We start from the raw sequence: 21,064 nt of genomic DNA, 5'->3' as shown, positions 1-21,064 counted from the left end.
TAAATCAATAGTTTTGCTTATTTTTAAATAACATCGCTCTGATTTTAAGACTCCTAACCAAGCCCCAAAGTTTTATGAGAATACCGAGGTATACCTACTCCAGCTTGCTCCTGTTTGTTTAAAGAGTCTTTTCATATGCAAAGTAAGGGGAGGGGGGCAGTGTCTGCTATTTCCCACTGGCAGTGGGTGTTCCAGTAACCTTTTAAACAGAGCTAAACTGGAAGCTTCTAAGTAATTTTTTAAATGGTTTTATACTGGATTTTTATATCCGTATCTGTGCATATTTTTCTTTATAGTAGTGTCTATTACATGCAGTTATATGAAAATTGATGTATACTGTCCCTTTAAAGAAAAAACATACTTAGCCACTAGAATAAAAATCCTACCTCCATCTGAGACACTCCTGTTATTATTTGCAGCATTCTGATTGGATTGTGTGGGTGGGGTGGAGCCAAGAGTTGCAGGTATGGTATTCACACCTGAAAGATTCATTTAGCTCTGAGTCTGGAACTAACAGGTGCATGCTTTAGTCCCTGCTGGTCATTACTTAGTCCTCTGTGGCATTATGGGTTGGGTACAAATTGTGCTCACTTTTTGGTTAATGCAGATTCGTTTTGGTAAGTCATTTATGTATATTTTTTATTATGTAATATAGAAAATGGGGGGGAATTATTTACTTATACAAGATATTTTTGAACTGTGTTAAAATTTATTTTTAATGTTATTTTCTACTTTTTGTAAATCTTATTTTATCCCATTGTTCTAGATGTATTGGTGGAAAATAATTTAAAAAGTCAAGGTGGTTTGATATGAGTTTCAGCAGAGCATGTATACCTTTAATGCTTTAATATAAGACCCAGTGTTTAAGTATTGCAGATGGAAAAACCTCTTGGAACACAAATCTGTATACATTTATAATAATACACACATAGACCTATTATTAGTGGAATGTAAAATCTTTAAATCGTGTGCATATTCATTAGAAATAAGTTGGGGACTGTTTCAGTGCTTAAACATATAGGGATTGCTCACAGTCCTTCAGAAAAAAAAAAAATCTATTGACTTATATACAAAAAGTATTGATCATTTGTGTTTATTTGTTGGCAATATTCACCCAGAACAGATACAGCCTTTCAGAGAATGCCTGAGGGCAGTTAGGCTAGTTAATCCTGTTATTTGGCTTAAAAAATAAACATAGTTTTAAAACATTAATTTTGTGTTGCTAATTTTGCCCTTTCTGGTCATTATTTAGCAGCATTCATTGCTGGATTATGAATATACTGTATATGTTCTAGTTTAAACAGAATTATATATGGGAGTGTAGTAGATGCATAAAAACATCAATACACTTGCCTAGATTCACTAAGATCAGAGACTAAGGTAAGGTAGAATATCACCTGTATTCGGTATCTATCTACCCGGTCTAAATTCACTGTCTCATTAACCTTTTGGCTGCCAAAGTTGTAACACACAGTTTCCATCTTGTCATTTATATCCGAATTTAAGATCATATGAAACTGATTTTATTTTATTTTTTGTCACTTTTGAAACTACCTCTTTTTAAAGGGATGTTAAACACTTTGAGATGTTAATATAAAATGATGTAACTGTATATATAAAAAAAAAAAACTCTGCAATATACTTTCATTATTTATTTTGTCCCCTTTTCCTGCAATTTCATTCTGAAATTGTAGGGTTTTTCAGTTCCTGTTAGAAATGGAAGTGCAGAACACTGTTCTATCCCACATAGCCATTGGCTGCACACTCTAGTGACCTATTTATATCTGTCCCTAATTGGTCACAACAGAGAAGGTAACCTAAGTTACAACATGGCAGCTCCCAGTGTTTTATAGACACTAAAACTTTACACTTTTTTTTTTTTTTGTCAATATTTAAACAGCTAATAAAACTTTAAAAAATACATCTACATGTTATTCTCAGACTAATCTTTTATTTGAATGCTTCATTCTATCTAGCATTTATTTAGTGTTTAATGTCCCTTTTAAAGCAGTTTATGCCCTTTCCATTCATAGGCTGCATATTCTATCCGGATTGTGGTCTGTCTTTATATAGCAGGATAAGCTTTGGATGCTCTTGAAAAACAAACTTTCAATTTTTGTATTTTTTTTTTTTTTTAGTGACTACAGGTCCATCCGAACCCCTATATATATGTGTGTGTATATAAATATGTATGGCTACTGTATGTAGAACTGTGTTTTACATTGGACTTTAGAAATAATGAGGGGGGGGCACATTTAATGTACCCCCGTGCTCAGATGTTTCTATTTACACCCTTGCTTTAGTTGTTAGACCAGGCATGGCAAGCCTACAGCACAAGTGCAGAATATAGCAATTTGCTAGTACTGTCAGGGGTGGTAATTGCCCTCCAGACCACTCTTGGTGATAGATTCAGGGCAAGTGCAGAAGGTGTAATGCCCAGCAATTTAGTTTTTTTTGTAATCCATTTAAATGTGTATATCTGTCTGTATACAACGTGTGTGTATAAATATACATACATGTATATGGGTTTGTATGGTTCATTTATAGCTGTAGATCTATTTACACCATGCTGCTGATCACTAAACTGCCATTGACAGAGCTGTTCCTGCCCAGTGCCCAATTACTATGCACCTTAGTTGTGGGCTGCTGCTGTCTGTATTGACCAGATGGTTACTATAGATCAGGGGTTTACAAACCTGTCCTCCCTATCAGGTCAGATTTTCAGGATTACCATGGGTGAGCACTGGTTAAAAATCATGTTTACTAATCAGCTGATTATTTCATCTCTGCTCCAGTTCAGATATCCTGAAAATCTGGCCTATTAGGGAGGCCTGAAGACAGGTTTGAAAACCCCTTCTATAGATGTAGACTGCCCTACATGCATGTTCATAGAAGGGACCACATGATAACCAGTGATCCACTACCATTCTTATTTTGTGATATCAAATATAGCATTTAAAATGGGTGAGTTGCTATACCTGGGCCACCTGAGTACTGACCTATGGTTTGTCTTTATTGGCTGTGATTGTACTGATTATTAGTTTGTTCTTATGGATCCACTTGCTATACATCAGCAATTAAAGGGACATGAAACAAGGGTTGCCACCTCGGCTATGAGTTCTACATGTTGCAGGGAGCGCAGAATGGCACATGCACTGGACAGCACATGAGTAGTGACCCTGGACAGGACTATTCATGTCCCTTCCTGCAAACCCCACAGTATGTGTAACTCAGAAGTGTCCAGAAAAATATTACCGAGGTGGCAAACCTACATAAAAACCCATATTTTATTTTTGTGATTAAGGAAAAGCATATAATATTAATCAACTTTCTAATTTTTACTTTTATTTAAAAAATTGCTTTATTTATTTGATTTCCTTTGTTGAAGGAGCAGCAATGCATTACTGGGAGCTAGCTGAACACATCAGGTGAGCCAATGACAAGTCATTCAAATGCAGCTGCTAATAAGCAGCTAGCTCCCAGTAGTGCATTGCTGCTTCAGAGAACACCTAGGTATGCTTTTCAACAAAGAACAAAGCAAATTTTAGTTAACAGAAGTAAATTAGAAAACTGTTTAAAGCTGAATGTTCTGAATAATTAAAGTTGTAAATTTGACATTGCTGTGCCTTTAAACTTTTAAGGGGTATGTAACAAAATTTGTTTCATGGTTTAACTTCAGATAGAGCATACAATTTTAAGAGACTTTACAATTTATTTCTATTACCACATTTTACTTTGTTCTCTGGTATCCTTTGTTGTAAAGCATATCTAGGTAAGCTTAAGAGCGTATGTGTGTATAGATATATAGATAGATTCTTACTATATGGCAGCAGTTAAAGAACAGTTTTATGTTCCTTTTAAAGGGACACTGTACCCAATTTTATTTTGTAATTCAGAAAGAGCATGCAATTTTAAGCAACTTTCTAATTTACTCCTATTATCAATTTTTCTTCGTTCTCTTGCTATCATTATTTGAAAAAGAAGGCATCTAAGCTTTTTTTTTGGTTTCAGTACTCTGGACAGCACTTTTTTTATTGGTGGATGGATTTATCCACCAATCAGCAAGGACAACCCAGGTTGTTCACCAAAAATGGGCCAGCATCTAAACTTACATTCTTGCATTTCAAATAAAGATACCAAGAGAATGAAGAAAATTTGATAATAGGAGTAAATTAGAAAGTTGCTTAAAATTTCATGCTCAATCTGAATCACAAAAGAGAATTTTTGGGTACAGTGTCCCTTTAACCCCTTAATGACAACTGACGTACCAGGTACGTCATGCATTAACAAGAAGTTAATGACAATGGACGTACCTGGTACGTCAGTTGTCTAACAGAGTGCTGGAAGTGATCACAATCGCTTCCAGCAGCTCTGAGGGTATTGCAGTGATGCCTCGATATGGAGGCATCCTGCAATACCCCTTTACAAGACTCCGATGCAGAGAGAGCCACTCTGTGGCCCTCTCTGCACCGGTAGTGATGGTGCCTTTGTCCGGTGGGAGGAGGGAGCACGTGGGCGCGCATTAGCCACACTGACACCAATGAAAAAGGAAGGGGAAAAAAAGGTGTTTTGTTTTTTTTTTTTTTTTTTTTTTTTGTTTTTTTTTCATTTAAAAGGATCTGGGAGGGGGTGGGGGTATTGTGGGGGGGGGGCTGCTACACTACAGAAATAAACATACAAATAAAAGTTATAAATAAAATTAAAATAGTTTGGTTTGTGGGGCCAAACTGGGTACTGGCAGACAGCTGCCAGTACCCAAGATGGCGGTAATTAGGTAGGGGAGAGGGTTAGAGAGCTGGAGGGGGGGGATCAGGGAGGTTGCTGCTAAGGCAGGGGTCCATCACAACTAAAATATTTTATAATTTTTATTTAAAAAAAAAACAAAAAAAAAACTCTTATTTAGTACTGGCAGACTTTCTGCCAGTACTTAAGATGGCGGTAACAATTGTGGGGTTTGGGAGGGATCAGGGGGTGGGATGTGTCAGGTGGGAGGCTGATCTCTAAAATTAACCCTGCAAGCTCCCTTCACTGCTGGGCATAATTCACGTGTGGTGCGCAGCAGCATTTAGCGGCCTTCTAATTACCAAAAAGCAAAGCCATATAAATCTGCTATTTCTGAACAAAGGGGATCCCAGAGAAGCTTTTACAACAATTTCTGCCATAATAGCACAAGCTGTTTGTAAATAATTTCAGTGAGAAACCTAAAATTGTGAAAAATGTAAAGTTTTTTTTTTTATTTGCTCGCATTTGGCGGTGAAATGGTGGCATAAAATATACCAAAATGGGCCTAGATCAATACTTGGGGTTGTCTACTACACTACACTAAAGCTAAAATTAACCCTACAAGCTCCCTAATTAACCCCTTCACTCCTGGGCATAAAACATGTGTGGTGCGCAGCGGCATTTAGCGGCCTTCTAATTACCAAAAAGCAACCACAAAGCCATATGAGTCTGTTATTTCTGAAAAAGGGGATCCCAGAGAAGTGTTTACAACCATTTGTGCCATAATTGCAGAAGCTGTTTGTAAATAATTTCAGTGGGAAACCTAAAGTTTGTGACAAAATTTGTGAAAAAGTGAACATTTGTTTTTTATTTTTTTTATCGCATTTGGCGGTGAAATGGTGGCATGAAATATACCAAAATGGGCCTAGATCAATACTTTGGGATGTCTTCTATAACAAAATATATACATGTCAAGGGATATTCAGGGATTCCTGACAGATATCAGGGTTCCAAAGTAACTAGCGCTAATTTTGAAAAAAAAGTGGTTTGGAAATAGCAAAGTGCTACTTGTATTTATTGCCCTATAACTTGGAAAAAAAAAGCAAAGAACATGTAAACATTGGGAATTTCTAAACTCAGGACAAAATTTAGAAACTATTTAGCATGGGTGTTTTTTGGTGGTTGTAGATGAGTAACAGATTTTGGGGGTCAAAGTTAGAAAAAGTGTGTTTTTTCCATTTTTTCCTCATATTTTATCTTTTTTTTTTTTTATAGTAAATTATAAGATATGATGAAAATAATGGTATCTTTAGAAAGTCCATTTAATGACGAGAAAAACTGTATATAATGTGTGGGTACAGTAAATGAGTAAGAAGAAAATTACAGCTAAACACAAACACAGCAAAAATGTAAAAATAGCCTTTGTCATTAAGGGTAAGAAAATTGAAAAATGGTCCGGTCATTAAGGGGTTAAATACTTTGCAATTTAAATTGTGTTGTAAAAGATATGCCATATACTTCCTTTATTTTGACCCCTTTTCCTCTAGTTTGGCTCAAATTGTCTGATTCTCTATTAAAGGGACATAAAACCCAAGCATTTTTTCTTTCATGATTCAGATGGAATCATGAAATTTTAAGCAACTTTCCAATTTACTTCATCAAATGTTCTTGGTTTTCTTGTTATCCTTTATTGAAAAGCAGGAAAGTAAGTTTAGGAGTGTGCTCGTGTCTGCAGCAGTTTTACAACAATGTTATACATTAGCAAGAGCACTAGATGGCAGCACTATTGCCTGTCATGTAGTGCCCCAGCCACCAATCTAGATATCTCTTCAACAAAGAATAACACGAGAAGGAAGCAAATTTGATAATAGAAGTGAACTGAAAACTTTTTTTTTTTAATTGTATTTTGTCTGAATCATGAGAATTTTTAAAAATGTGGGTCTCATGATGTTTTTTTTTTTTAAAGGGACAAAAAAAAAAACATTCCCTCCCCATAATTCAGAAAGAGCATGTGATTTTAAACATTTCAATTCACTTCTATTTCATTTGTTTTGTTCTTGTAGTATCTTTTCTTGAAAAAGATACCCAGGTATGCTTATTTGTTGCTGGTGGCTGCACATAAATGCATTATTGGCTCACCAATGTGTTCAGCTAGCTCCCAGTAGGGTTTTGTCAACAAAATACCAAAAGAATGAAGCAAATTGGATCATAGAAGTAAATTTAAGTTATTATTTGTGGCCAGAGAGTGACAGACATAAGCAGCCGGGGCAGCCCTGCTACATTACACACAGCTGCGTTTTGCATACTTCAATATCTTTTTATATCTGTACCCAACTTTCCTCAGCAGAGAAGATCAGATAAGGGAAATCTGAGTTTCAACATTCAGGTGCCCATTACCTTGTGTAAATTAACATTATTACACTTTTTTAATTTAAACAACAAATACATCTACAGGCTAATATTTGCTTTAAAGGGACAGTCTACACCAGATTTGTTGTTGTTTTTAAAATATAGACAATCCCTTTATTACCCATTCCCCAGTTTTGCATAACTAACAGTTCTAATAATATATGTTTTACCTCTGTGATTACATTGTATCTAAGACTCTGCAGACGGCCTCCTTATCTCAGTTCTTTTGACAGACTTGCATTTTAGCCAATCCCTGCTCACTCCTTGGTAAATTCACATACATGAGCTCAATGTTATCTATATGAAACACATAAACTAACGCCCTCTAGTGGTAAAAAAAAACTGTCACATTGCATTTAGATTAGAGGTGGCCTTCAAGGTCTAAGAAATTGGCATATGAACCTCCTAGGTTTGGCTTTAAACTAAGAATACCAAGAGAACAAAGCAAAATTGGTGATAAAAGTAAATTGGAAAGTTGTTTAAATTACATGCCCTATTTAAATCATGAATGTTTATTTTGAACTAGACTCCTTTAAAATCAGCCCCAGTGTAACAATGCACTACTGGGAGTTAGCTCAACACATCTGGTGAGCCAATGACAACAGGCATATGTTTGTAGCTACTAATCAGCAGCTGGTTCCCAGTAGTAGATTGCTGTACACGAGTCTTTAAACAAAGGATATCAAGAGTACAAAGTCAAATTGATGACATGAGTAAATTTGATTTTAAAGTCCCTAAAATTCCTTTTACATTTTCAAAATGATACCGGATATCTTAAATTTCTTTTGTATTAGAAGAATATTTGGGAATGCTCCCTCCAAAAAGTGTCACCCCTAATGTAACTAAAGGCGTTGGAATAATAAAGCGTATAAAGTACTACTGTTCTTTGGGATGTCTATACAATTTATCCTACAACTGCTATTATGTAGTTATGATGATTTTTTTTTTTTTCTTCTCTTTAGGTGACTCTTCAATTCCCATATTAGCAAACTCAAAATATTTTCCAATTAACCCTTCGCTAACTACAGTTACTTTGGAAAAACCATACTGTGTGTTTACTGGACTAGGTGGTAAAGTCTATCTGTTTGCTTATATAAACGGTAAGTGACAGCACAATCTGTTTCTAAATCACTCAACTTTTATTTCCCACCTGATTTAGTCAGTGCCTATTATGAACATTTAAAAGAAACGGTCGTTTCAAGATTTATTTTTTCCATTTTAAAGGTATTGACTAAACAAACAAGTTATATTGCCATTATCTGTGAGGATTTAAAGGGCCATTAAATACAGTATAATTACTGTACACAATTAAAGTGTATGTATGCTGTCAGGATTCAGAGCGTGCAATTTACCCAGTTAACGACAGGCATTGTTTCCCAACCACGGTCCTCGCGTACCCCCCAACAGACCAGGTTTTGATTATAGCTGAACTAGTGCACAGGTGAAGTAATCAGCTGTTGGGTGAGAGCAGGTTAGTAACCATGGTTACTGATCAGCTGATTACTTCACCTGTGCTCTGGTTCAGCTATAATGAAAACCTGGCCTGTTGGGGCTACTTGAAGACCGTGGTTGAGAAACACTGATCTAGGGTACATGTCTGTCCATTTTAGCTCTTAAGGACCCACGCTGCTTACTGTGGTTGGTGTTCGTGTAAAATGCAACACGCAAATACTTTTATTTGCATAGATAATTGTGTGTAGCAATTTTATACAAATAAATCCTGTGTTTAAAATAGGCAAATGCCCCTGTCTGCAGTCATTCAGCATTAGTTATAGAAACTAATGCCACATATAACACAATTCTGCCCATGCCTAATGCTTGTATAAATGTCCTTATCTGGATATTTCAATATGTGTGTGTAAATTTTATTTATTTTTTTCCCTCTCTAGGCGCTGCCAATAAATCTGTTACGTACAAGGCCAACGCCAATGATGAGTACATTATCACATCTACTTACTCCGTGACAAATGGAGGACGTGATGGGCCGTATATAGTGGACTCTTTTGACATTCCTATTTGTCCTCAAAGTTTAGAAAATATATCCAGTCCTATTTATTTTGTCTTCAGAGTGGGAAGTAACGTAAGCTGCGTAGATGATCCAAACACTGCTGGACCGTGTAATGCACCGCTTTTGTATGACACCACCTATAGGTATGTTTTATGTACTTGATGTGTGGCTCTTTAGTTGGGACCTAAAAGGATACGGAAACTTTTTTGCAACCAGCTGGGCTATAAAGCTTAAAGGTAAAGTGCACTCTAAAACAATGTTTTCCCAATGATCCATTTTTCCTGCTGGAGTATATTAAATAGTTTATAAGTAGCTTGTTTATCTTTATTTTGGCATTTGAAAGAACTGATGGTATCCCTACCTATACTGAAAGTTTCTATACTTAAAGGGACACTCTAGACCACTGGTTTTCAAACCTTTTCTCAGGCCTTCCCCACAGGCCAGGTTTTCAGGATTACCTTGGGTGAGAGCAGGTAAAATAACCATGTTTACTAAGCAGCTGATTAGTTCAGATATCCTCAAAATGTGGCCGGTTAGGGATGCCTGAGGACAGATTTAAAAACCAGTGGTGTAGGCCCAATACTTCTTCTTTATTACTTATTGTAATGTACCAGACAATCATCTTGCAATGGGTTCCACATCTATAAGCTTTGTAAGAATTGCATGGAACTTCTAAATCATTGTTTTTTAGCAGCTGAAAATGGCCGCCAAGCTCCGCCCACAGCTTTATTTTTGTCTATTTAACTGTTATCTTGTATGACCGTTTAGCAGTGCACGTTTAAAGGGACAGTAATGTCATAATTAGACATTCATGATTTAGGTAGAACATACAACTTTCCAATTTCCTTCTCTTGTTATCCTTTTTGAAAGGTTTATCTAGGAAAGCTCAGGAGCAGCAAAGAACATAGGTTCTCGCTGCTGATTGGTGGCTGCATATATATAGTTATTGTCATTGGCTCACCCGTGTGTTCAGTTAGAAACCAGTAGTGCGGAATCTGTTGGCGCTCTACAAATAACCGATAATAATTGCTGCTCTTTCAACAAATGCCAAAAGAATGAAGCACATTTGATAATAGAATTAAACTGGAAAGTTGTTTAAAATTGTATGCTCTACCTAAATCATGAGAGAAATTGTTTCATGTCCCTTTAATATTTTTCCGTTCGAAATTTCAAATTTTATGTGCACAAATCGGTGTGTGTAGGAAAACGTATTCACGAGTCGATTGTGACTGGAGAAACGTAGCATACCAAAATATACACACAATAGGTAGGCGGAGCTTGGCAGACATTTTCAGCTTCTAACAAACTAATATTTAAATGCTTCATGTACTTTTATTAGATGTGGAACCAGCTGCAGGGTGCTTCTCTGGTATGTAAACATAAGTAATAACAATTATGTGTTGGGTCTAGACTGTCTTTGTACTGAATATAGAAAAGCTGTGTACACAGCCAGCAGCACAAATTACATTTCTAGTGGGAGGTAGAAGAGATAAGTAATAAAATGTTAATTTTCAATTGTTCTGTCTAAGGACCTGATGATTAAGATCCTCCTGCTTGGAGAGTAATTATAGTGCAGACTTCACAGGGGCTGAACTCACTGAATGCTACAAGATAAAGGGCGGAACCCTTCACTGCAAAATCTCACAAGATTCGAGAGAGGCAAATGTTGCTACACTTGTCTAAGGGGTGTTCTCTGCGTTTCGTATGTGAAGCAAACGCAGTGCAACATAGCATCGCTTGATATGAGAGTTTAGTTACTTTGTATTTTATAGTACTTTACACTTCAGATTGGGTCCTTTCAATATTAGTACATTTTAAGCTTTGCACTTTCTATTTTCTCTTTTAATAAATGTATATTTAGATCCAGCAGTGATTTTAAAAATTCTGATTGTTTTGAAAGTTTGTTACTTTAACAAACTAGGATTATACTTTATTACTGTATTTCTGTGTATCTTTTTACAAATGAAATTGCACTTTATTAGATTTATTGTAAAATGAAAATCTGATAGCTGCAGAAAGTGGAAGGGATAGGGGAGTTCCCAGGTTATGTCTGTAGCTCCCACAATTCTTGTGAAATGCTGTAAGCATTTTACACAAGCTTATCTCGCTGAATTATCTTGCCAGCTTTATGCTGGTAAAGTTTGTTCAAACTTCACAATACAACATACAAGTAATATATAGTAAAGTATTGGCAAAAGTTAAATTGTAGTGAAAACATTTTGTTTTACTTTGTATTTGATGCAAACTGAGATTTTATAACACTCCCAGTGTTAACTTTGCCTGTGAAATTCTGTATCTCGGAGCGTCATTACTTTCTATGGAAGGCATCTCTCTGGAATTTCCAGGTTACGCCCTTGGACAATCTGCACTATAGTTTCTCTCCAAACAAGAGAACATTTGCTTATCAGGCCCATAAAAAGTAATAAAGCTTCCTGAGAAACTGAAGTTGTCTCTTTGTATTTCTTTTATTAAAAAAAAAATGAAAAGTGCAATGTTATTTGTAAAATATACACATAAATATACAAAGTATGAGCTTAATTTGTTTAGTTACACTGGAACTGTCAAAGCATAAACAGAATTTGTAAAATCAGTCCTAAATACACTGCTGTATACAATTCAAAATAGTGCAAAGTTTAAAATGTAATAAAGCAATCTGAAGTTTAAAGTAATATAAAATACAAAGCACAAAGTGTAAATGCAGCAGAAAGCTCATGTCTCGCAGGGTTATATTGCGCTGGGCCTGTATCTCCTTCACATACAGAAATGCAGGGAACGCCCCTTGGAGAAGTATAGCAAAATCTTCCTTTTTAGAATTTCACTAGGGATCTTGCAGTGCTGGAGAATCATTTAATATAATTTTAGTTTGAGCAGAGAAGTTTATATCAGGTTTTTGAGTGTTTGGGCTTTGGCATACAGATAAGATAAAGAAATGTGTGTACAGAAAGTAATAAAATTAGGAGATCTGATTTCCCTGCAAGCTCAGCTCATTTTAATGGATTGTGGTGTCCAAATAACTTTCATATACAAAAATAAACCCAAATAAGCAATTTAACATATTTTATACTCTGCAGCTGGTATAACAAAATCATTGGAAGCACATTAAGGGGAAGGCAATTTTACAGTACACTTTTTTTCCCTTTTTAACTACAATCCTCTATTGGGGTTGAGCATTGTTCAGGCAAAATTCTCTGTAACCTAATCCAGGCTCCTACTGAATAGTCTTGTGTTGTTCAATTAACCATGTCATCAGGTTTTATTTAAATGCGGGAGGGGGTTCTATTGCAGTTTTTCAATTCCAGTCCTCAGAGCACACTAACAGGCCTAATTTTCAGGATATCTAAACTAGAGAACAGGTAAACAGCTGATTGGTAATCATGGTTATTGACCTGCTCTCACCAAAGGTAATCATTAGATTTTTGCCTATCAAGTCCTGAGGACTTGAATTGAGAAACAGTTTTAATGTACAGGGACATGAGTCTTTAAAGGGATATTAATCTCAGTTTATGTCTTCATAAATTGTTTAATAATGGGTGGGGGGGGAATGCAATCCATCATTTCATTATTTTTATTTTGCCTTCATGATTTAGAGCACTGATTTTCAAACCTGGCCTCCCTAACGGCGGCCACATTTTAAGGATCTCTGAACTAGAGCACAGGTGGAATAATCAGCTGATTAGTAACCATGGCTATTTACCTGCTCTCATCCCATTCTCGTTCTGAATCTTGAAAGAAAAATGTTGAGTTTTACCTCCCTTTTTAATTTTATCTTTTAATTAAAATCTGAAATTTGCAATTTCCACACTTCCCCTGAAAGGTGGTGAGCATTTCAATGGAATTCAAAAATAGTCACTAATTGTATGTATTATTCCTGATTATATTTTTCAGGTTTAAATATGTAGTAGCAGATGCAAACAGAAAGTCTCTTGGACAAACAGACTGGTCTGCTAAAATCGCTACAAGAAAAGGTAAGTTACAATTGTCCAAGGTACCCCCCCCTTTTTTTCTTTTTTCTAATTACCTATTTTAAAGTCTTCTAACAATTGACCTCTGAATAGTGTTCAGGTTAGATGCAAGATTACTGTAACTGGAGAAAATAAATCCATTAGATTGCTCATTTAAAAAATAAAATAAAAAAAATTATAGGTTTTGGAGGGGAAATACCATATACCAGTCACCTTATTTAAAATTAATAGAGAAACAGACAAGTACACTAACTTATCTTACATGACTGTCCCTTTTTATGAAAAAAACTTATGCATTTCACTTTATACAATGCCTTTCAATTAATTTGTTATGGATGATTTTTTTATTTTTTATTTTTTTTGTAATTGTCTCTACAACTATTGACCCCCAGAGAAGTCAATTTTAGATTTAAACTTGAGCACCTCCGTTTACTTCTAAAGGAGGTTCTAGCTACTTTGGACAACTCTGACTCTTCTATCACTGTCAACCCTAAAAAAATCTAGTAAACTCAATAGATATTATGATGTTCCTTCTTCCGTGGAAGTATTTCAGAGATTATAGCTCAGGAATGGGATAAGCCAGGGGTTCCCTTTTTTTTTTTTTTTTTTTTTTTTTTTCCCTGTTTTTAAAAAGAGATTTCCTGTTGCTGACTTGATTCGTGGCGCACTGTACCTAAGGTGGAAGGAGCTATCTCTATTCTAGCCAAAAGAACTACTATTCATATAGAGTATAGCTGTTCTTTCAAGGATCCCTTGGATAAGAAGCTTGAAGCTTACTTAGAGAAGATGTACGTTGATCAGGGATTACAGTGGCAACCTGCTGCAAGTATTGCTACAGTGGCAGGTGCAGCATCTTATTGGTGCGATGCCCTGTCTGAGCTGATTTTAGAAGACTTCTATAGATGAGATCCAAGATAGGATTAAGGCTCTTAAACTGGCCAATTCTTTTATTTCTGATGCCAACATGCAAGTGATTAGACTGGGAGCCAAGATGTCCAGCTTAGCTGACCTAGCTTGTAGGGCTTTGTGGCTAAAATCTTGGTTGACTGATGTAACTTCCAAGTCCAATTTTCTATCTTTACCTTATAAGGGTAAGACTCTGTTTTGGTTCTGGTCTGGTGGAGATAATTTCCGAGATTACTGGTGGAAAGGGGTCTTTCCTACCTCAGGACAAGAAGAAAAGACCTAAGTGTCGCCAAAATGTCTAATTTTCATTCCTTTTGTAACTTCAAAAGACAGTCTCCCTCTTCTTCCAAGCCAGGAACAGCCAGCCTTGGAATAAGGGAAAGTAGACCAAAAAAACTTCATCTGATGCTAAATCAGCATGAAGGGTCCGCCCACGATCCAGTTTGGGATCTAGTGGGGCAGGCTTTCTTTCAACAAGCTTAGAGGGATATGACTGCACCTCACTGACGTGGCAGAAACAATTTTAAAGTTCTCCTGTGTGAAAGGCACAATTGGGGTGAAATAAGCTGCTCCCAGGTAGTAACCGGGCTATAGAACAAGCCACTGATCTGTTGTCTGTCTCTAGCAGACTGCTTCTTTCTTTGTGTAAAAGCAATCACTGTTTAAGGTTTACATACACATGCTGCACATGCGCTCTCCGCTCTCATGCAAACACTGTGCATGCAGCATGTTGTATGTCTATGATTCAGTTTGCATCCCACAAGCCACAACATATCTCTGCATGAGGCACATTCAGAATGAGTATTACTAGATGCATTTTAGATAATGCATTTATATCACAAAAAAGCTTATTTAAAACTGTAATGCATTCATGCACATTTTCAATTTTAAATATTATTTTGCTTTTAATGTATCTCTGGTTATTGAACAAACTGAAGTTAATTTTGAGCTGTTTATTAAGGCATATATTGAGTTATTTTTGTGTCTGCATGTGCCTTTGTGTATTGGGAGTCCCGAAAATCATTTAAAGGGACATATACCAGTAATTAAACACTGCCTTACAAAAGAAATGTTGGAGTGTTTTATTGGGTGTTTTTATTTGTTGTAATTTTGTTAGCGCAACATACAAGATTTTAGGAATCGCTCAACTATACCCTTGACAGCCGAGTAGAATCCATGTTTTATGATCTCCTTTATTGTACTGGCACTCTTTCTTTCTCCCAATTTTTACTTTAATCCCCAGAAATTTCTAATTAAATCAGCTTTTTTTTTTTTTTTAAATTTGTCACCTACAACACAATTTCATCCATGACTCCCTTTTACACTATGAAAATGATCTGCAGAAGACACTCAGGACAGTGTGACTTAACTAGAAGCCATTACAAGGAGTGCTACTAAAATGATACTAAGAAGTAATATGTAAAACTCAGAGGAGAAAAGAGGTGATACAGCTGCATTCCCTCACCACCCAAACAAAACCACATGTAGCAGCACAGAAATAGAAAGCAATTAAATGTATTGTAATTACATAACCACAACAGCGACGCTCCATGTATGATTAAGGGAGTGATCCTGAAACTCTGCTGCTGTGGTTATGTGGCTACAATAAATTGAATAGCTTTTTATGTCTGTGCTGCTACATGTACTTTGGTTTCATATATGGGGGGTTTGGCAGTGACCCTAAGTAGCGTGTAGTTGACACCTCGGCCATGTTAATATGGACAGTTGTGTTACACAAGGTGTAGGGTGTGCAGGGAGGAACTTGTGTTGTGCCCCTGGATAGCACATGAATACGACTTGTGGACAGCACTAGTCGGGTTTCTCCCTGTGGCATGTGTAACTCCTAACTGTCCAGGTTAACATGGCTAAGGGGGAAAACTAGTGTGCACCACCCTGGGCTTTGCTGGACTTATTGTGCTATATAGACACTCTATTTCGTCCATCACTGAGATGAATCGATTGCATATTTAGCATTACTTGCTCCACTTAACAGCTACTGCTATGGAGGGCTAGGTAAGTCTAAGTCTGGGATGCAGCAGATTCATGCACTTTGCTTGGTGCAATCCCAGGCTAACTCAGTTTAGGCTCTGCAGCTCCTCGCAATTATTAACTATTAAGTGTCCCCTGCAGGGCTGCCATCTTGCCTTAAGTTACAGAAAAAAAATGTTTTATGATAAAATTTTCTCATACCTGCCTGTTGTAATTATTTATTCACTCTGAACAGTGATTGCAGTGTGTGAACACATCTTCTTACATGGAAAATATCACCAAAGCAAGCTTTCCCCAGGCTCCCTCCTATTGGCTCAAAGGAGCATGTGGGGGTCCCACAGGCTCCTTTAAGCAAGTAGGAGCTTAGAAGACTGTCTGTGCCTAGACGTCCTCATCAGAAATCTCTTTAAGGCATAGACTAAGCATGTGCAAAGTCCTCTCAAACAGGGCAGATTTCTAAAACGCCCTGCCTGAGTACTTTGTAAATGCAAATTTTTTTTATTTTTTTTTTAATTCCCCCCCCCCACACAAGAAAAGCAAAATAAAATATACCCCAAACAAAAACATCCATTGCTAATTGTACCACCACAATGGCTTTTTATTTCCTTTCCCCAAAAACTTTAGAGGGGCGCTGCCCTTACTGTCCTTGTTAAGGAGCCTCCACTGATTAAATGGATATTAAAAAATACTTGCTTTTATGTAAAAATTGTGCTTGCACCACATTCCCTAGAAAGGTTAAAAAAAATGCACAATCTGTAACCTAGGTTTTCAAAAAGATTTAAATTTGATTTAAAGCTATTGTAGTTTTCAAAATTTTTCCTTTTTGGCTTCCTAGAATGTGGGTCAAAAACTATTTTTACACAAGCAAGAAAAGTTTACAAATCCACCAAGACCATATTTAAAGAGGAATATTAAAGTGTCTGAGTAAGGCATGAGCTGAAATGTGTAAGACCGTTGTTACTCCGGCACACATTTTTGTGATGTACTTTTATGGCATGAATAAGTTTGTTTTAGCCTTTTACACTAGTCTCCTGCAGTGCTTACTTTGGCAGATTATATTAAAGTGTTTTTATACCAGAGTGGTATACTACATCTCACATTACAAAGTACCAACATCTCATTCAAACTAATCTTTAAAATAAATATAAAATTCAAAAACAATATTATTAAAGATTTTAACTGACTTCTATTAATTTAGTCTAAATATATGTCAAATATACATTTTCCTTGGTGTATTCTATTAAATGTGCTTTGCATTGTTTAATATGATCATTTACAAAAGAATACAATTCTTTATTTTTTAGCCAAAAGTTATGATACTATTGACACATGGCCTGGCAGACGAAGTGGTGGTATGATTGTCATAACGTCTATTCTCAGCGTTCTGCTCTTCTTCCTGTTAGCGGGTTTTGTTGCTGCAGTTGTCTCAAACTTCATGTGAGTATGCTCATTTTATGGCAAGTGGGCGGAGTTTAACTGTGGTAATCTTGTGACCTAGAGAATGATTAGAGCATATACACACAATTATTAGTGAATACCCTGCTCTGTTTTCAGTAGTATGTAATTTATAGGTTACCAACCTCTTTCCTATGTACCTATCCATTGTCTGATTCAAACATTTTGTTGAACTGGCAGAAGAGAGAAGTCTAAAAAAAAAAACATAAATATATAAGTATTTTGACTGTAACCTTATGGCGTGTTTTTTTTGTTTGTTGCATATTTTAAGCATAAGTTCCATAGGTCAAGTGTGTGTTTGAATGTATTTTATAGTTTTTGAGATATAAAGGGGTGTGTTTGGTTTCATAAGAGACAAAATATTTAAAGGTTTCCCTGAATCTTTTCTGTTTCAAGGCCATTACGAGCCATCAAATGTAAAATCATGTTTACATTTTGTAGAATTTTTAATCGTCCCTGGCCACAGAAAATATGCAGAGATAAGTTTAACTATGTGGTTACCTTATGTTTTGGTTGTATACTATTCAATGTGTAATTCAAGTGAATTATCTAATTCAAACAGGAGGCAAACTGTAAATTGATTGGAATGCAAAAGAAAAGTCCCAAACCACCCAAATTTAATGACATTTTTGTTGACTTGGGTTTCTTATGATTTTGGAGCTTTGTTTGTGAAAAGTGTTAAATGTTTGTTTACTGATGGGACGGAATAACATTCCTTAAGGGGTTTAATGGCAAAGACATAAGAGTGCAAAAATCAGATTCTTGATCAATTGAAATTGCCTCAAGTTTGAAGCAAGGAAACTTCTCACGTTGTGATAAAATGTGTTAGATGCCCCAAACATCTGGTTAAAATGATATGCATTGCACCAAGGAGTTTACTTTTTATTTAAACCATACCTTCTAACAAAAAATGCAGGATGGAAAAAGGTAAAATTGAATAATATGTATTAAACTTAATTTATGCCTTCAAAAGCCAGTAAATTCTGAAAGTATAATCCCATCACCCCTAGGAGATTTATTTGGCGAACTGATGACATTTTAGGATGTCTTCATTTTGCTGGATATATATATATATATATATATATATATATATATATATATATATAAATATATATATATATATATATATATATATATATATATCATCACATGCTTTTTATTTTTTAGGTAAAATATACATAACTTTAAAAATGTTTTTTTAGCTGGTAAGGTTTAAAGTATAGTAGTTCTAACTTAAAAATTTTGCTTACACTTGCTTTTACACAAATATACCTATGTATCATGGGTACTCTGTGGAACATTTTAATAATTTCTTGTTTGCTTGTGTCGTATACCTCTGTACTAAATGAGTAAATAGGTTCTGTACACTATGTTTAAAATACATACTTATGACAATTTAAGTTTATAATAATTTAAACAATTCAGTTGTTTATACAAATTGACTAAGTATTTAATTGATTTTATTATGTTTAAGTACATTGTGTTTTATAGGTTGTGTTTTTTTTTTTCTTCTAGTTGCTGTATCAATGCTGACAGAATAAACTGTTTATTTTCATTGAATTTATTTTTTATTTTTTTCCCCCTGCACTTGCCCATCTGTTAGCACCGAGTCTATTATAGATTATATATTTTTTTATTTTTCTCTCCTTCAATAGGACTGAACCATCTGGGATAGCAACTACAACCCATGAAACTCGCAGCTCTCTCAATGTGCCACAAAAGCAACAGACTAGCTCAGAACCGGGATTGTCTGCAGAGCGGGAACGTTATTCTATAAACCCACAGGCCTAAAATGCCTCAAAACCTGACTCATTTATCTTAGGAAATCTATTTCCTATTTTTGTTGAGGTTATGAATGAAAGCTTGTTCTAAACAGTGTAAAAAAGAATTAAGCCATAATTCGGAGTGAACACATAATGTGGACTGAATTACCCTCGTTTCTATAAAGGGGTGTATACATTATTTGATTATCTTTACAGAATGTGGTTTAGTGATACCTATTGTTTCTGCACATTTCTAAGATACTGTGATTATGTGCCTGCTTCCTCCATTAAAACAGAAGTTGTATATGGAAATTTTGTATTACTTAAAAGGACATGAAACTCAAATTTTTTTTCTTTCATGATTTAGAAAGAACATGCAATTTTAAACAACTTTCTAATTTACTTCTATTATCTATTTTGCTTCATTCTCTTGATAGACTTTGCTGAAAAGCATATCTAGATAGGCTTAGTAGTTGCTGATTGGTAGCTGCACATAGATGCCTCGTGTGATTGGCTCACTCATGTACATTGCTATTTCTTCAGCAAACAATATCTAAAGAATGAAGCAAATTAGATGATAGAACTTAATTGGAAAGTTGTTTAAAATCGTATTCTCTATCTGAATCATGAAAGAAAAATTTAGGGTTTAGTGTCCCTTTAACTTTTTGTAGGTTTGACAAGTGGCAAAAAATTCAGTTACTGGAATTAATTTTACTTTTATTTATAATAATAATAATAAAAAAGCATAAAAGTCAACTTCTGCCAGCTTGTTAATCTGATTTTGTGTGTGTGTGTTTTTTTTTTTTTTTTTTGTCAGTTCAACTTTCAAATTGTAACAATGTTTTGTATGTGTATCTTATTAAATAAAAATTGTTTTAATTTTTTTGCTATGTATTTTATTTATGAAAATTGTGAATGTCTACCCTGTAGACAGCTGCTTTCCCCCCCCCCTCACTGCCTTTTTTTAATAATTTTTTTTTTTTTTTAATTTTAAGTCCCACTAATATTGATTTAGTGATACTAGGGTCATATTGATACGACTGGGATATTTTCCCATGTGTCTTTCAAGTAGGTTTAAATCTCCAATGTCTAAAGGGTCCCATTCACCTTCATATAGACCACTTCTTCCTCAAAACTGATTAGTATATGTAAGTAATAATAATGAAATTAGTAAAGTGGAAATCTTCCAATACATAGATCAATTGTGGGATATAAAGATAATACAAGACGTCTGTCACAACAAACACGTGATTTATTTCTAACTTTTCTGATAAAGGGAAACAAAAATTTGAATGCTAATCCAAGACCTAAAATATCTGAACTAGTTTTTTTGTGACAAAAAGTGGATCCATCTTGAATTTTTTTTGGATTCTGAAATCGATCCATGTGCATGCTTAATCTGGTTTATATGGATATCAATGATGCATATTCCAGAGGTATGTAGTACCTCTGGTTTGCAGTAGGAACTCAGCACTCTTAATTTGTGGTTCTTCACAAAAGGTCAGGCTACTACTTATTGAAGAAATTAAAATGACGCAATCACTTTGTACTTCACTATAAAAACAATATTTTGCAGGTGCCAATTCTGAGAAAGAAATGCAGACAATAGGAAAAAAAAATGGCTAGATTACAAGTTGAGAACAAAAAACATAATTTATGTAAGAACTTACCTGATAAATTCATTTCTTTCATATTGGCAAGAGTCCATGAGCTAGTGACATATGGGATATACAATCCTACCAGGAGGGGCAAAGTTTCCCAAAACCTCAAAATGCCTATAAATACACCCCTCACCACACCCACAATTCAGTTTAACGAATAGCCAAGCAGTGGGGTGATAAAGAAAGGAG

The 21,064-nt window shown here is 35.4% G+C and overlaps 1 protein-coding gene across 1 annotated transcript; it reads left to right on the top strand.

The window, feature by feature from the left end:
• The first annotated feature begins 497 nt into the window (after nt 1–497).
• Nucleotides 498–20,097, top strand: UPK3A (uroplakin 3A). The gene is made up of 6 exons (XM_053719037.1): nt 498–617; nt 8,094–8,231; nt 9,021–9,282; nt 13,025–13,104; nt 17,301–17,433; nt 19,107–20,097. Exons 1-6 carry the CDS (start codon nt 566–568, stop codon nt 19,240–19,242), a joined length of 801 nt encoding a protein of 266 aa, XP_053575012.1. The 5' UTR covers nt 498–565; the 3' UTR covers nt 19,243–20,097.
• The last annotated feature ends 967 nt before the right edge of the window (nt 20,098–21,064 follow it).

Source organism: Bombina bombina, chromosome 6 (genome assembly GCF_027579735.1).
Source record: "Bombina bombina isolate aBomBom1 chromosome 6, aBomBom1.pri, whole genome shotgun sequence".
NCBI lineage: Eukaryota > Metazoa > Chordata > Amphibia > Anura > Bombinatoridae > Bombina > Bombina bombina.
Note: the sequence above shows the minus strand (reverse complement) of the source record. Positions and strands in the feature narration are given on the sequence as shown.

Excerpts from the sequence above, each read along its gene's own strand:
- UPK3A (XM_053719037.1), top strand. The coding sequence starts at position 566 with ATGGGTTGGGTACAAATTGTGCTCACTTTTTGGTTAATGCAGATTCGT. Across the intron at positions 618-8,093 it reads GTTAATGCAGATTCGTTTTG|GTGACTCTTCAATTCCCATA; the intron begins GTAAGTCATTTA and ends TCTTCTCTTTAG. Across the intron at positions 8,232-9,020 it reads TCTGTTTGCTTATATAAACG|GCGCTGCCAATAAATCTGTT; the intron begins GTAAGTGACAGC and ends TTCCCTCTCTAG.